General features: G+C 35.1%; 1 protein-coding gene across 2 annotated transcripts in view; it reads left to right on the top strand.

Annotated features, from left to right (window-relative positions):
- ATP9B (ATPase phospholipid transporting 9B (putative)) overlaps positions 1-16,286 on the top strand; it is a 167,117-nt gene that overhangs the window by 129,653 nt on the left and 21,178 nt on the right. For both annotated transcript variants that reach the window (XM_021385725.1, XM_021385724.1), the window contains exons 14-15: positions 3,178-3,290; positions 6,581-6,829. In XM_021385725.1, the coding sequence (XP_021241400.1) occupies positions 3,178-3,290; positions 6,581-6,829 (362 nt within the window). The remainder of the gene's footprint in view (positions 1-3,177; positions 3,291-6,580; positions 6,830-16,286) is intronic.

Below are 16,286 nucleotides of genomic sequence, written 5' to 3'. Positions count from 1 at the left end.
CTATGATACTATGATTCCAGAGCAAAGTTTATTAAGATGTTCTATTAGTAGTAGATCAAACATTGACTAGCATAATTTCTGGAAGCTTTTCTAAAATAGCTTTATTTATCTGATAACTCTTCATATTAGCAATATCCTGAAAGCTTGATATCAATAAGTAGGTGATTAAAAAGAATTTTTAAAAATAGAAAGTTCTCATATTGTTCATAAGTTCTTTTATTGCCTTGAGCAGACTAGAAAGATGGCTCTTTTTGGGGTTCTTTTTCATTCCTAAGTTGGCCTATATAAGAAAATCTACTTCTAGATATTTGAAGGGCTTACATTTTGGTGGGTAAAGTAAAAGATGCGTTGTTTTTTCAAGGTATTGATTATTGGTTTTGTTCTAGAAGACTAAAATTTTAGAACTTCTGAAGTAGTAACATGACTGATTGGCATTATGAAATATTTTGATTGTGTAGTTGGGAATGTTTTTGTCCTTTTTCATGTTCTATTCGTTAAGAGAATGTAGAAATGAAGCCTTAATTTTCATGCACAGGAAAACTTTCAACTTCCATTTGAATATACTGGAATATATATATATATATTTTTTTAATTTGGGGGAGTTGTGCATTCATAAATACAGCTACCTATATTTGCCTAAAAGTGCTTCAGATTTATTGTGGCTATTGTTGAAAGCCTAAGCCTAGTCTTGAAAATCCATGGGCAGGAAGTAATTGTTTCTGTGTTTTTTATTCTACTCATTAGAATTTTGACTAGCAGGTACAGATATGTTTGCAGCTTTCTTTCATATGCCATAGATGTTTCCTATTACTGTAGCTGATAAGATCAACATCCTTCCATTTTAAGTAATGTATAAGATTCAAAAATTAAATCGGGGTTGCTAGTGTTTAAGCTTATGTCTTTATATTTTATTGACCCTCATCCATTTTTCCTGAACCTCCATCAGTCGTTCCTAATTCTTGCAATATAGGAAAATCCATGCTTTTCAGCTCAAAAGCTTTTCTCCTCTGCTGAGGTGGGAGGGAATTACGCAAATTCTTCTATGTATCTACAGTTCTCTCACTAAGCATGATTTGGAATTGAACTGATTTAGTGATGTCAGAAGAAATAATCTCTCCATATAATAATCATAGAGGCAATTTTGTTTCCTCTCAGTTTTCCCAAGCAGCAGTTACAGAACTAGTGGGAAACAGGTTTGACTGCTGTCTCAGCTTTTGAGTAGCATTTAGTTTCAGAACTCCTGGGGAGCGTTTATTTTAATTCAAAGGCTTGGCAAAGCTGAGGGCAGTGAGAAGTTTTTTAGCATTCCTGGAAAATAACAAATGTTATGCAAATTTTATTGCAAGAAATTTACAATTAGCATTATTGAACAAAGTGAATATTTGGGCTTTTTATTTTGGTTATGGATTTTTTCAAAATTGATATTTTGGTTCCTCATATTTGCAAGTGGAAATTTCCATGTTTTGTATCTGCAGGCTGGAGGTTGTTTTATTTCGTTCTTTTTTTCTTAGTCCACAATTACATCACAAATGAAATCAAATTTGACAGGAAGTTCTTCAAATAAAAATAAAGCTTGTGAAAGCAAAAAAGTAATTCCTCATGGTCTTGCATGATTACTGTAAATGCAAAATAATCTTATCCATTGTATAAAAGTAACATAAAGTTTCTGATCTGCTAATTCTAGAGATCAGGAACTTTGTCTTCATCAACTGTTTCCCAGAGCTGGGAATATCAAGTGCATTTTTTATAATGTTATGTGTTTTGTGTAGAACGTATGTATTTCAGATAAACCTTATATTAAATATTTTTCACAATTCAAATGACATAGCTGTAGTAAAAAATTCTGAACAACATGTAAGGACAAGCGAATGTGAAGTGTCAGTTTTTAAAGACAGAGGGGGAAAAAGGAATATATTTGGAATGATAACCTCATGGTAGTATAGTAACGCAGTGAGGCATGTTCTAATACTGCAGTCTGATGATGCAAAATTGAGATGAAGGTCACCACACAGGTATTACCAGAATGCAGGAGTGATAGACATATCAAGTGTAACTGAAAAAGATATGACTTTTACAACCCCATTGAATCTCTGAATATCACTAATGATTCAAGCCCTATTAGATGCATAAACTGGATGCTAAATGACCAAACTGTTTTTTTTCCATATAGTAATTATAGCATAAATTGTGCTTTTAGCCTTCCCTGTTCCTGTGTCATGTGTCTTTAGGCATACTGCATTGAAGACGTGAAATACTTTATCCTGCAGTTCTTATTTGTAGGTAATTGTCATATGCTCTCTGTTAAAAATACCACAGAAGCTTCAAGAATGTTACCTTAGTATCACATTTTTGTTTTTTTTTATCGTTAGAATGTAGTCACATTTATTTATTTGGACTACCCAAAGCTTTGTGCTGATTAATTTCACTTTGAGGAATGATAGAACAAATTTTTAAGAAGGATCATTATCAGAATAATCTTCTGCAAGCACCCCATGGGAAGCCAGGCAGTAGTGCCCTTTTTGGCTCGTGGGCCTCATCATGGAAGCCTGAACCTCCAGTCCTCGGTTAGAGCTTTTCCAAGTGCAGCAATGTGACATGTTGGCAGAGGTGGACACAAAGTGCCAGGCTGTGACTGACACCTTGTATTTTCTCACAAATGGGGAGTGAGTTCTGAAAACAGTGATTTCATCCATTCTGGCTTGTTCTGGTTGGAGACCAAATAAGTCAAATTTGGAAGTGATGTTAGTGACTTATTCTAGATAACATTGAACATGCCTGTTTGCCATCATATCTGATTTTGTACGTGAGGTGCTGGATTTCTGTATGTTTGTATTTGGTTTTTTTCCTTTAGCTTTTCTGATGTTATAAACTTGCATTGGTGTTTGAGAGTCACTGTTCATATACTGCATTTTCAGTGTTTTTGTCTGGGGAAAATGTTTTTGTCTCTTTCTGATTTCTATGTTTAGTTCTGTTAGCAGAATCAGCTTGAAGATTGAACCAGGCATTTCTTCAGTCTTAGTGTGACTAACACTGATCTTTCTTCACAGACATTTTAATTAATGAAACTGATGCTAACTCATGATTCACTCCTTCTTTTCCAAAAAAAAGTTTTCTTTTTTTCTAGCCTTCTCAATATCTATTTTTGCTGCTTTGTAAAGGACTTCTTCTTTATTACAGGAACACTCACGCAGAATGAAATGATATTTAAGCGCCTCCACCTAGGTACCGTGTCCTATGGAACTGACACAATGGATGAAATTCAGAGTCATATTATAAACTCTTACTCACAGGTATCTCATTTATAATTTTTTTTTGCATTTAAGATTGAGATTTTTGTACAGCACTGCAATGTTGATCATGTCAAGAAATTTGAGATGCTGGGGATGTTCTTCCATTTGTAGACATATCGTAACAGATATGATGAAGGGGAGGATGTGAGACAGTATGTTGTTCTCTCCTGATTCTAAAGTTTCTCACAGCACGCTTAAAGGATTTTACTTTCCTATTCCCCAGCAGGACTCTGTGTTAACTTGTCTGTGCAGAGTACTTTGTCTTCTGCCAAATCATCTCAGAGTAAGCTATTCATTATTGAGACTGCAGATTACGAGTAAATACCCAGAACATGGGAAACAGTAATTACATCTTTGAAGATACATTCATCAGGAATAGACAATGAAAACCACATTAATTTGCATAACAAAAAGTTAAAAATAGATCAAAATAAAACATACAAAGACGTAATTTTTATAAAAGCATATTTTGAATGTTTTAAAAACATTTGGTTAAAGATAAGATTGAAAACAGCGTACAGTGAGGGAAAAAATTGAAAACTCTCTACTTGTTGAGAAGAAAGTGTTTGATGGTGTTCCTTTAGAATATGAGTACTTGGTCTGGGAAGAGATTTATGACTCCTTGTCTGTATGTTGGTGAGCTGTGGGACGGAGAAGGAAATTTGAATTCTGCCAATATCACTTGCATCTCCCACATATGTAAAGTATCTGGCCTTCTGCAAACCTTTCTAAGGACTTGATTCCGGGATAAAGAACATGACTGATCCTGTGCTCATTTTCTCTTGTTAAAGTACTGGTGGATGAACAATTAGTTACAATCTTTAGTTGTGTGGTGTTTCTGAGTTACAGTTTCCTTCTCATTTGTTTGTCTTTTGCTGTTGTTGCTTTGTTTGTTTTTAGTGTTTTTTGTGTTTTTTGAAAGTTTTGACACCAGTCTGGACTCAGTTAGTACTGCGTAGCTTTTGGGAAAAGAAGCAGAAAGGAAAGCAAAAACTAAACAATGAATATTTGTTTTTAGTTTGTAACTTGAATTTCTCTACTTCGCATCTAAACAAATCAAGAGATCCACTTCTTAGATTTATCCAAGAAAAAGCTTAATTCTTATAAATACAGCCATCAACAGTAACTGAGAGGCAACAATAAGCCTGAGAACTGAGTTATGAAGATTTTTACCATCAGTAGTCCAGATTTTGTTCAGGATGGGTTACTGAAAGTAATTGCTACCTGACAATGTTTGTAAAAATCACCCAACCATCATTTTCTTGTAGTAGATTGGGTATTCACTGTGTCAACTGTATCGACTGACAAGCTTCAGCACAGTAGGACTGAGTCTGAAGACTAAGCACGAGTTCTCTTCTAGAGTATGCATATTTATTAACACTGTTCTCATTTTTTGACCTTAATTATTCCATCTGAAAAGAATTGCATAATTTTTGGAATTCCTATTTGCTTAAAGGTTTTACTAGTTTGCTGTAAAATTTAATGAGTGATACCCATGCTTAATTAAGATTTAATTACTGTAACAGATTTGGCACTGAAATTTTTGAAGAAAAGCAAAGGAAGCTTTTTTCCCCTTAGCAGTTCCTCCAAATCTAGGTTTGCTTTTGAATGATGAAAAGAACATTCTTGGAACTTCTTTTTTTTTGGCTTTATGTAACTCTACTTAATGTTTAAATAATGCTGTAATTGTGTGTTGCTAGAAACTACTATAAACTATTTAAAACAGAAAAATGAAGGAGTTTCTTGAACAAAACAAGCAACTATTAAACAATTGCTTCAATCTCAAAACTATGGTGAGGTTTTAATTTAATCTATGGTAATAGAAGCTGCCAGTTAGCTAGGCAGTGATTCTTGTGTGACATTGATTTTATCCCTTGTTTGTGTTCTGTTTTATTATTACAGTGGACCTACTAGACTATTGTCATCTTAATGTAACACACAAATCTATTATAACCTGATTATATTTCCCCACTGGAAGCATTTTGTGATAGAGGGCATAATCTTTAATGGAATTTGTGTGAAATTAAATTATACAAGCATCAATAAACATAACATAATTCAGAAGGAGTAAATCAGCTTAATTTATTTGCAGCTGTAATGGCATCAGCGTTAGCAGAATGCAAATGCAGAGGTTTAAAGCGGTAGCTGAAAAGCAGTGCCAGATGAGCAGAAAGTTAAACCCTTTATTAGACAACACTGTAATTTGATGGGCAGAATGTTCACGGTTCAGCAGATAGCAGTCAGGAGGAAAAAAACACATGGTTTCTGAAGAGGTTTTCTGAGTAACCCCGGAGTGAACAGAAGACTCTTTGCTAGTTTTACAGATATATATATTTCATATGCTGATTTGAGAAACAAAACCAGTTACTTTCAGTGAATTATGTAATACTATATTAAAAGACAAATTTGATCATGGGCTACAGCATTTCTGAAGGATAGTTTAAAGTGGTGCTAGTTTGGCTGGTTTCCAGCAACAGTGTCCTTAAATGTGTGTCAGACTATTGTTTAGCAATGTCTTTTAATTAAATGATTGCACTCTGCTAAGAACAAAAAAAAATCCAACCTGCAGCAGAAGCAGCTATTCTACAAACTGCATTGGTTTACCAATAGTGTAGAAATTTAAATAGGTCTCAAATAAAATCAGCAGTATTTTTTAACAAGTACTAATTGTTATACTTAATGATACTTGCTTTTGTTCTGTTGTTCCATGTAGGGCTCTTTAAAATACCAAAGATTTCACTGAAGATTTAAAGAAGGAGGTTTTTTCAATGTTAAATTGTGAGATTTGCATTTCCAATCTCAGAATGTACACAGATAACAAGATAAAGAAGAAAAAATTAAAAAAAAAAAAAAAAAGACCAAACAACTCCCTTGCAGCCTTGTTCTGGTATTTCTAAACTCATTCATTTGGTTGCTGACTTAAGTACTTTTTTAAAAATAACCCATGGGAAGTAAAGTCCATGTCAGTCTATTCACCCTTTCTATTTTATACTTGTTATAACTTCGTATTTTTCTGTTCTCTGCTGTTTGGAATCTCTGTTATTGAGATGTAAATTTAAAGGCAAGATGATGAACCCGCAGTCACTTATTAGTTCTAGAGAAAAGTAGATGAGTGTTTTTATGAGTCAAAAAATGAATGAGTTCACAGAAGGTTTTATGAAATAAATGGCTACTATACTTACAATTTATCACCCTTTGTAACAAAAGAAACAAATAGATGCATACTAGTATTTATTTTTTGTTCCAGTTTTTGAACTTTGTCTTACTGTTGATTGTGTTGGGTCTTAAAGGTTCACTCCCAGAATAGTGGAAACAGTACAAGTTCAACACCATCTAGGAAACCTCAGTCTTCTGCACCTAAAGTCCGCAAGAGTGTCAGCAGCCGAATACATGAAGCAGTAAAGGCTATTGCACTGTGCCACAATGTCACCCCAGTATATGAATCTCGTGCTGGTGTGTCTGGAGAAACGGAATATGCAGAGGTGGATCAGGACTTCAGTGATGAAAATCGAGCTTACCAGGCTTCCAGCCCTGATGAGGTTAGTATGCAAGAGTAAAAATAATCATCTTCATTCAAAACGATTGACTAAGTTAAAAAGAAAGGAACTGTGAAATATGCAGTTTGCTCTGAAAGTAATGTCTCCTGTTTATTTCCGTGGAAACTACAACAAGTACAAAGAGCACAATAACACTGACAGAGCAAATTCTCAGCTACAAAACACTATTTTTCAACAGTCACCACCATTAGTCGATTCATGCAGATGAGCTGATCGAGACATTCTTCATTTTGTGGTGACAGGTGAGCGTGGCTGTCCAGAACACCATTTGTCTTTCATGTTACTGTCACCGCTGCTGAAACAACACTACCTACTGTGCCAGCATCCGCTGTTTGGTCTCCATAAAAGTTCAGCAAGCGTCGATGAATGTCGGTGGATGCAGGTTTTCCACACATGGAGGAATTAAATGGCACATCCTTTCTTCATACACGCTTCCATGTCAGATGCCATTTTGTCACACCATCCCTCTGCTGCCATCTGTCTCGGCAACAAAATGTAATAGAATATTGATGTGAAGGTTCAGCCTCTGATGTCATACCACCCATGTTTGCCTCTGATGTCGTGGGCCAACATAGGAGGCATTACTTTCAGAACAGCTCTCATACAAGTGTTTTGCGTGAAGTGCTTCTTTGAACTTACAGTAGTCTGGTTTAATTTCTTTTCCTGTTGTAGGGAAGATCTAGATTTATATTAAGGTTTTTTCAGTTATTTGACTAAGACTTCTGTGAAGTTGGTGCTTTGAGATCAATCAAACTGCATCGAGTATTGCAATTAAAGTTATTAGGTTTATTCTCAAAACATTAATCCATTCATAGATCATAGCACAAATATACAAGGGGGAATATGAAACTCAGCTTTGAATAATGGACAACCAAGTACATTAACTAGTGACACTACCAATTAGTGAAATATAATGATTCATTAAGTGGAAGAAAGCCTGACCCTCAAATACTCTTGTAGAAAGCTTGAGCTTCAGACTAGGAAGCTGAGTAATTTTCAGGATTCAGTCAAAATTGCATGAAGTAAAAAACAAATTTAAAACCCTATTTCAGTGAATCATGCATTTGACTTACATTGAAATCCAAATTTTCAACACCCCACTACTTTAATTCAATCTGAGTTACTGTTCTGAAAAGTCCTGTTTCAGATTCTGAAATGGTGGTTGCCTTAGATTTAATCCAGAAGAATATTACAAGAGAGCAGCAATGCTCAAGTTTCAAGATACTACAAAGTAAGCATAAAAATAATTCTAGTCCACTCACAAAAAATGTGTGTACCCTTGAAAATAGAGTACTTAAGAGTTCACTTTGCCTCTGAAAGTGTACAGATTGAAAGGGCATTGTTCTAAAAAAGTTCTGTGCCTGATGGTTGAATATACTGTTAGTGGTGTAGTCACAGTAACTTATAATCAAAACAAGTTTTCTGTAAGATGTGAAGAAGATGGTGTGTACATGAAAGCCTGTGTATTCTTCTGACTTTACAAGGTGATGAAATACAAGGTAGTATTTCTTCCATAAATGTCATCCTGGCCTGTTATTCCTGGTATACAACTTGTTTGCACATCTAGCTTATCAACCATATCATCATACATAATATTATTAGTATATTATCAATTCCAAATGCAAACTAATTGATAAAAGTAACAAGTTTATAACAAGTACTTTTAATAATGCAACAAATGAAGTTTGTACAGAACTAGCTGGAGTTGCATGTATCTCAGATGCTATAAACACAGTTCATAGTGTCATGGAATTGCAAAATATAGAGAAGTGACTGGTTCTCAGAGATCTAAAAAGTGGCAGTTAGGACATCCACTTCAAAAATGGACTGTAGGTAGGACTTAAAACACTGCCCTCTGGCTAAAATCTAAACTCTACAATACTATATGTGGTGCTATATTATACCAGTTGATCTGCATTGTGACTTGAGGATGTTGCAAGAGCCTTTGTTTACTCCAGAGATGTACTGACAATATAATCTGTTACTGTAGTTGTGTAATGTTTTACTTACATTTGTGACCATGTACAAATTTTCATATCTGTATTTATGTAATCATATTTGCTGAATGTGTTAGTGTAATGAGCCTCAAGGTAGTGCTAAATGTAATGAAGGATGTGATGACAGCTAAAGAGTAAGTGAATGTTCTGCTTTAACAACCAAAGGTATTCCTAAAGCAGACAAAGAGATGTGCGATTGAGAGAGATTTAGTTTTTTTCATGCACTTGCTTTTTTCTGTGTCTGTGCTTCTGTGTATTCATTCAGTTGTTTGGAATCTGAAAATATTACCTTAAATATCAGTTCCCCTCCTATATTTGCTAAGGAAAACATCTGTAAGACTGGAAAATTATGCAGGTGGTGCCCTAAGAAGACACTCAAGAATTTGCCCTTGGAAAAAGAAAAGAAAAGAAAATTTGATAAAGTGTTTAGATGACAGATACAGAGCTCAGGGTAAAAAGCAAAGTGGAAAAGAAAGACAGCAACAAAGAAACCATTTGTGTTTAAAGGAAGAGAATGCACAGGTATTTTTAACAATGATTTTTTTTATCACCTCAACTCACAGATTCAAGCTATATGCAGTTTAAATGATAAACTGGGAACATGGTTTAGAACTGACAGCATTACATTTCCTACGTTTTTCAAATATAATGTTTGAAACTGCTAAAGTGATATTGAACAAGTATAATATAATTAGAAATTGATACTAAGTGAAGTCATATTAAACAGTGAAGCTACAGCAAACATTTAATAGCATAAAAATTGCATCATGACAGCAAAAAGACTAAGAGTTGAAAAACTAGCAGGTCTTTATCATAATTTTTTAAAGAGTTCTATTGATGCAGTGTTTGCAAATCACTGGAGCCTAAGGAAAATAATGCAAATGGTTCATTATTTAGCTTATTGAACTTTACTGCAGTTAGGTTGACGGATGATGTCAATGTTTCCCAATCACCAAAGTACCATTTTAAAAGCATTTTTTATTGAATAAAGTGCTTTGAATATTGCACCCTGGAGCTTTATTTAGGGAAATGGTTCAATTGATGTTTTCTGTTTAACCTCATCACTGACCTATCACAACATATTTGGTTAATAAGCAACATTATCATTTAATAGACTTAACCAGTTTTATGCATTGTACTTTCTCAGCGTTACAACTCTATTCTCCTAGATTTTGTAAATGGAACTGGCTTGATTGCAGTCTTTTCAAAGTTGTTATTTGCACAATTGTCTTTTGCTTGTATAATATTGCATGTTATCATGGTAGCATATAAAGGCCAGGGAATAATGTGTAAGTATAAACTATTCTTCCATGTAGAAAAGTATAAGAAGCACTTGAGCACTGTATTGACACATAATACAGTTAATGAAACGACTTGAATTCATTTGAAATTCTTTGCATCTGTGCGTGTTTGCCTCCATATACAGATAAAATATAACCAAAAGAAAGTATGCACATTTAGAAGTAGGTACATTCATCATAAAAGATGTATTTATCTTTTGCTAGAGCAACCTGAGATAAGTAACTGATTTCGTATTCATAATGTGAACCCTACTTATGCCAGGCTCTTTGTTTCTTATGATAAGTGATCAATATTTCATTTTCTCTGAAAGAGTAGAAAGTTTCATTTGTCTGTCATTTGTCCTCTACAGCTGTAGCATAGCAAACAATAAATATTCACTTAGAACTTGCGGAAAAAAATAAAAATGTCTCTTACTCAGCTGTCATAGATGTGGGTTCAGCTCATCTGTAGAAAACCAACTACCCTAATGTAATGAACAATCATAAAAAGGTATAATCTAAGTAGGTAAAGCAGTGGAGTTCGAAGGTCACAGACCAAAGCAATTCAGGGGCATGCTATGAACAGGAGCCTTTGAAGACCTTTGTTCCCCTTTGGTCAGAAAAGATCGATCAGTCATGATTTTTAATGACTGCTTACTCTCATAAACCAGCTATTTATTGGTTATACTTTGTCCTGCACCAGTATATTTTCAAGCATTTTTAATCCAGGATTTTGAATATTTAAATATACCTTAAAGTGTGGCCAGTTATTTAGTTCCAACATTTCCGTCCAAAGACAACAGAGCTTCTAAAATTAATTAGAATGATACGTAGACAATCATTTAAAAACAGACAGGGAAATGATATGCCCTTAGTGAAGCAGCTTTTGTGTTTACAAAATTGAAGCTGTAATGTATGAGACATGTTGTATTGTTTAATTCATTTTATTGTGTGTGCCTATTGAAGCAAGACTAATTGTGTTGTTTTGTCAATGTATTGTGAAAAGCAAATCACTCAGTAGCATAAAACCATCACTTTCCTGACCTTCGAGACCTACAAAGAATAACTACTCCATAGCTTGTCTTGAATATTGATCAGCAGTTTTTTTTCACGTGATCAAGCTGTATTTTAAGTTAATAATTTTATTTTAATTTTGAAGTTCCTTGATGAAAAGTGATAGACTGCAAATTTTTACTACCAAATCATTGTTCGTAAATATAAACAAAGCAATGCTTGTTGGAAACATATTGTTGAACAATCCTAAAAGCAACTGTTGGGATCATTCAAGCAGTGGAGAAACAGCTCCCAGCTACTTCCCTGTTACCATACCAATAGTCTTAACTTTAAATTGCCACATTATTATTATTTTTATTATTATATTGCATGTGTATCCCATATGTGGCAATCTGATTTTTAAAGTAGAACCTATTGTCTAAAATGAACATGCCCTTAATTTACTCTGAAAGGAAGGCTGTTTACATGAGAATTCTTCTAAGCAACAAAACTAACTTAAATTTCCATCCGTAGTTCTTCACTGATCCTACAAACTGCTCACTCACTTATGTCAAAGGCTTTAAAGCCTTTGTTTACATTTTTTACCTGAAGTGATCAGGTTCATAGCATGGCTCCACAAAAGCAATGTTGGTACAAATCAGGGGCATTCTCAAACTGCTGAATGCAGTGGAGATAAAAAGTTAACAGCAGCTGCAAGGTGGGGAATCTTTTAGTAAAACTGATGTTAGGTTAAAAGAGAATATCACATATTGAAAGTGGCAACTTGTTGATCATAAATTGTCTTAGCAATACTCTGTAAATGCTGAGCTGTTAGTATTTCTGCTAGAGTGCAGCAGTGGTGAGTTTGTCTGCAAGAAAGGGGAAGTCAAAAACTGACAGCACTGCTAGGGGCCTCAGTGCTGATGTTTTCTGTCCCACAATAGCCAAGCACAGTAAGCAGAGCAGATCACGTGATGACAAATAGAAACAGCTGAGAGTATACATTGCTCGACATGTCCATGATGGTAAGACACATCTGAATTCAAGCTAGGAAATCGTCACGAAGTTAGGACCAGCACCCAGAGCAATAACCAACATCAGCCACAGTCAGATAGTTGTGAGAGAAGCTATGAGGCAGGACCAAAATCCGCATCAGAACCAGGTCAGCAGAGTAGATGGCCAAGTGTGAGCAGGGTTGCAACATCACTGCAAAATGACTTTCACAGGACTGGACACAGCCAAGTGAAAGCCAGGAGGAGTCTCTGTGGAAGCTTCTTACTGCTCCTTTATCACAACCTTTAATAGTAAGCTTGTTCCTATCAAGGAAGGTGTACTCAGGTACTCGACAACTTCAGTCTAAATCGGGTTTTGAATATTTTTTTTCACAGAAATATATTGCTATTTGTCTTGTCTGATAAAAGGTTATATTTCAGTTGAGTAAGTATCCAATCTCCATTTTAATTTACCCAAGCTGAGTGGGATTTTTTAATTGTTTTTGTTTGTTTCTGCTTTCTACTCAGATGTAATCTACTGTAAGTTACTGTTGCTTAGACCAGCTATGTTCAGAATAGCCTAGAATTCAAAGGGATCAGTTGTAAGCTGTGATGATCTGTATCTTCCAGTCCTGACTGTTGTAGTATCTAAAGCAAGCAAGAACAGTTTAGGTACATTTTTTGGTCTTAGGCTAAGAAGTAACAACCTTTTAAGAAGGAACTAGTAAGTGAAGGCCTTCAGGATTTAGTAATGTTTCTTCCTTCAAGTGACTATATCAGTTATTCAACAACTGGGACTTCTTCCTGCCATCAAGGGTCCCAAGATGACAAGTAACAAGAGGTGGTTATCTTTCACATGGATCAAAAGGACTCAGCTGCAATTGTCATAAATAAAAATCAGTAAGACACTTGTGCAATACCCGGTATTTCCTACTAATCCAGGGGAAGATGGGGCAGATGTTAACCTGGGAGGGAACGAAAGTCCTCTGACTTGTGCAAGCCATTCACCCTCATGGGGAAAGGTGAGGGGGATTCAAAGAAGGTCTTGGAGTTGAGCTGAATAAGGGGCACTCCTGTACCTATTGATTGAATAGCCTAAAGCTATTCAACATCACCTGAGAGGAAGCAAGCTTCTGTTATTTGTTAGGGAGGTGTTTCACTCTTTCATCCTCAAAGTTGAAAATAAAGATAGGACTAGATTTAAATCCTGCCTCTGGACAGTCTGCTTCATCTTGCACATCAGTCTTTATTTTGGCTGTTGAACTGTGTGCTTAGATGCCTGTAGCTTTTTCTGCCACATATGATTAAATGAGAGACTAATAGGCTAATGGAACTTGTTGTAAAATATATTGTTTCCTTAATAATAATGTTAAAAACAGTTGAAAAATCATCTAGAATTGGCTTGTGATAAAACTAAATTTACCAAAGTTTTAGTAACCTATTGGGTTGCATGTTTTCTGAAGTGTTTTCTTGTTTAAAATTGTTGATTAGTATTTGTTTTAGGTTAGTCTAATGGTCTAATTAAATAGGAAGTTCTAACCCTTCAGGAATTTTTGTTTTGTGCTTAATATGGGGCCTGTGAAGTCCATAACTATTCATTTTCCTGTCGTTATTAGGTGATTGTGTCATCACTGATGGAATAGGTAACTGCATCCTTGTCATTTAAAAGTCTTGTGTATTTTATAGAACTTTATAGAAACTGCCTGATATATTTATAAACTGAATTCTTTTAGTTCAGTAAGTGAACATTTCTAAGCAAAAGAGATGATCCATCCCCGAACCACTGAACTAACATGCAGAGCTGCCAGCAAGGTCTGTAACAACAGTGCTGCTGAAGTTTTCCTTTGTCTCACACGTTCCTCAGAGAACTGAGCTGGACATGCAGTCATACTCAGAGAAGCTACTTGTACCTCCTGGGATAGTAGTAAAATGAAACAGGCTACCTTAAGGATACTGCTTTGATCAGTAATTGAGAGAGTTTCCTTAGGAAGTCTCTGAACTTTATTTTGGCAATCTGTGCTATGATAATTGAAGAGTTTAGTATTTGGGGCTGTGAACTGAGGCAGCTCTTAGGGGCTGGTGGCTTCTAGTGGAGAGAGACTGCCTACAGGGGCAGCTGGACCTCATCAGTGGGCATGTGATAAGTAGGATCAGGAAGATCTGAGGTAAGAAATGCTGAACAAGACGTTTCTCAGTATTTTTGTCAGATCTTAATGTATATGTTTACTACTTTCCTTCCTAATGTGGAAATGTTACTTGGAGCTTGTCACATCAGAGGTGGTAACTATTTCTACCTGTTGGATTGCTACCAAGGAGGAAGAGAAATCACAAGTTAGAGATGACAGAATTTCTCTGACTCCTTGCATTTCCCCTCCTGGGAACCCTACACGGTTTATGAGTTGAGGCACAGGCCATAAGTCCATAACCTCAACTCAGGAGACTTGATCCATTTCAGCTGCACATACTAAGAAATTAATGGTTATTGGCAAATATTTATCATTAGAATTGCTTTTTTTATTTTTTCAAAGCAAAATGATGGCATCTCCAGCTAAGTTTTTTGTGCTTGCTCATCGTTTGATTGCTTTATCTGACTGCATCTTATATGTCAGGTGCTGTAGAAGCTACAGCTACTGTGTTTACATACCATTCTCAGGGTTCTTGATGTTTGCATGCTGAATTGCAAGACCATTTTAATCTAAATTTTCAGAAACTTACCGAAGAGAATAGAATACACTTGTAGAGGGGAAAACTCAGGAAGAGTGTTTTCTAAGAATCCTTTTTCTGAACTCTGTACAACCAAAGATTCAGTATATACATATTTGTGCAGATTGGTAATTTTGGTTTTCATACCATCTGTGAAATACATCTTTTAAATATTTGTATATTTTAAAATCTGCAGATATTTAATGGTATGGTTTGACTGTGTTGTTTGGGATACTGTTACGATCTAACTGCTCTAGTGAATTCTGAATGACAGGAGTTAAACTTAATGTATTGCTGTCAAGTTTATTCTGTTACTTTTTTGGCAGTTGTTTGACTCTTGAGACTTACTGACTACTTCTGCTATGTTACTTGCACTGATCAATTTAAAAGAAGAAAAAAAAAACGTTCAGTAGGCCAGGTATAAGAATCCAAAATAACTGTGCTGCAAAATGCTAGTTCAAATGGTTGGTGAAACCAAGCATAAGTGAAATATTAAACAGATGTGAGTCACCAAATATAGAACACTTAAGTCCTAGCTGCAGAGGGACACAAATGAGATGATAGGGTGTTAGGAGAAAGATGCAATTTACAGGTCAGAATGTAATAGTAACCTTTCACTGTTAAAATTGAAAATTAACCTTGAGAGTATTGGATCATTTACAGCTTATATGGTACTCTTATTGAAGAGGAAAAATCTCTAAAAAGACTTCCTGTGATTTGGGGTTTTAAAAATGGAGCTGTTTAAAGTGTGTTCTTTTTTCCTTCTTTAACTGCATCACAGCGTATTTTTGTTGATGCCTACACAGACAGCAATATTAGGATTTCTTTGGGGGTTCATATAACTAATTTTTTCCTATTTAAAATTTTCATTAGAAGCTGCACGATGATTATTTACTTAGTTTGGATGAAATTCTTACTGGGCAGTAGTCATCATGTCTTTTCAACTTACCTGAGTATTTTACTACTTCCATGTCTTTTATCGCAGTGTTTGAGATTAAGAGCAGAAGTAGGTTCCATAAAATAAGTGTGGATTTTCATTATAATTACCTTTTTATTCCTTTTAAAACCTATTTTCTAATTATGATTAACACTTAGAAAAATAAAAATTGAATTGAAGAGAATTGATTTATTTATTTATTAAACTGCCCATTTAGATGTGGAATGTAACTAACCGTAAATCAATTTTCCTTGGAATGGGTGAGAAATATCTGATGCATTAGTTTAAAAAAAAAAAACAAAAAAAAAACAGAACAAAGCAGAAGCTAGATGCTGTGCACTCTATATCACCAAAATTTAATAAGTAAATAAATAAATTTGGAATCACTGAGGCATGCATTTAAGATACCATGTAATGGTAGCTAGTAGTGATTTTTACACAAGGGCTGCGCTTTCCTGCAAATATTCCATTACATTTTGTTGTTGTGCAACAGATGGCAGCAGAGGGGCAGTCTGACAAAATGATGTCTGACATGGA

Source organism: Numida meleagris, chromosome 2 (genome assembly GCF_002078875.1).
Source record: "Numida meleagris isolate 19003 breed g44 Domestic line chromosome 2, NumMel1.0, whole genome shotgun sequence".
NCBI classification, from domain to species: Eukaryota; Metazoa; Chordata; class Aves; order Galliformes; family Numididae; genus Numida; species Numida meleagris.
The sequence above is the reverse complement of the archived record's forward strand: the minus strand, read 5'-3'. Positions and strand labels throughout refer to the sequence as shown.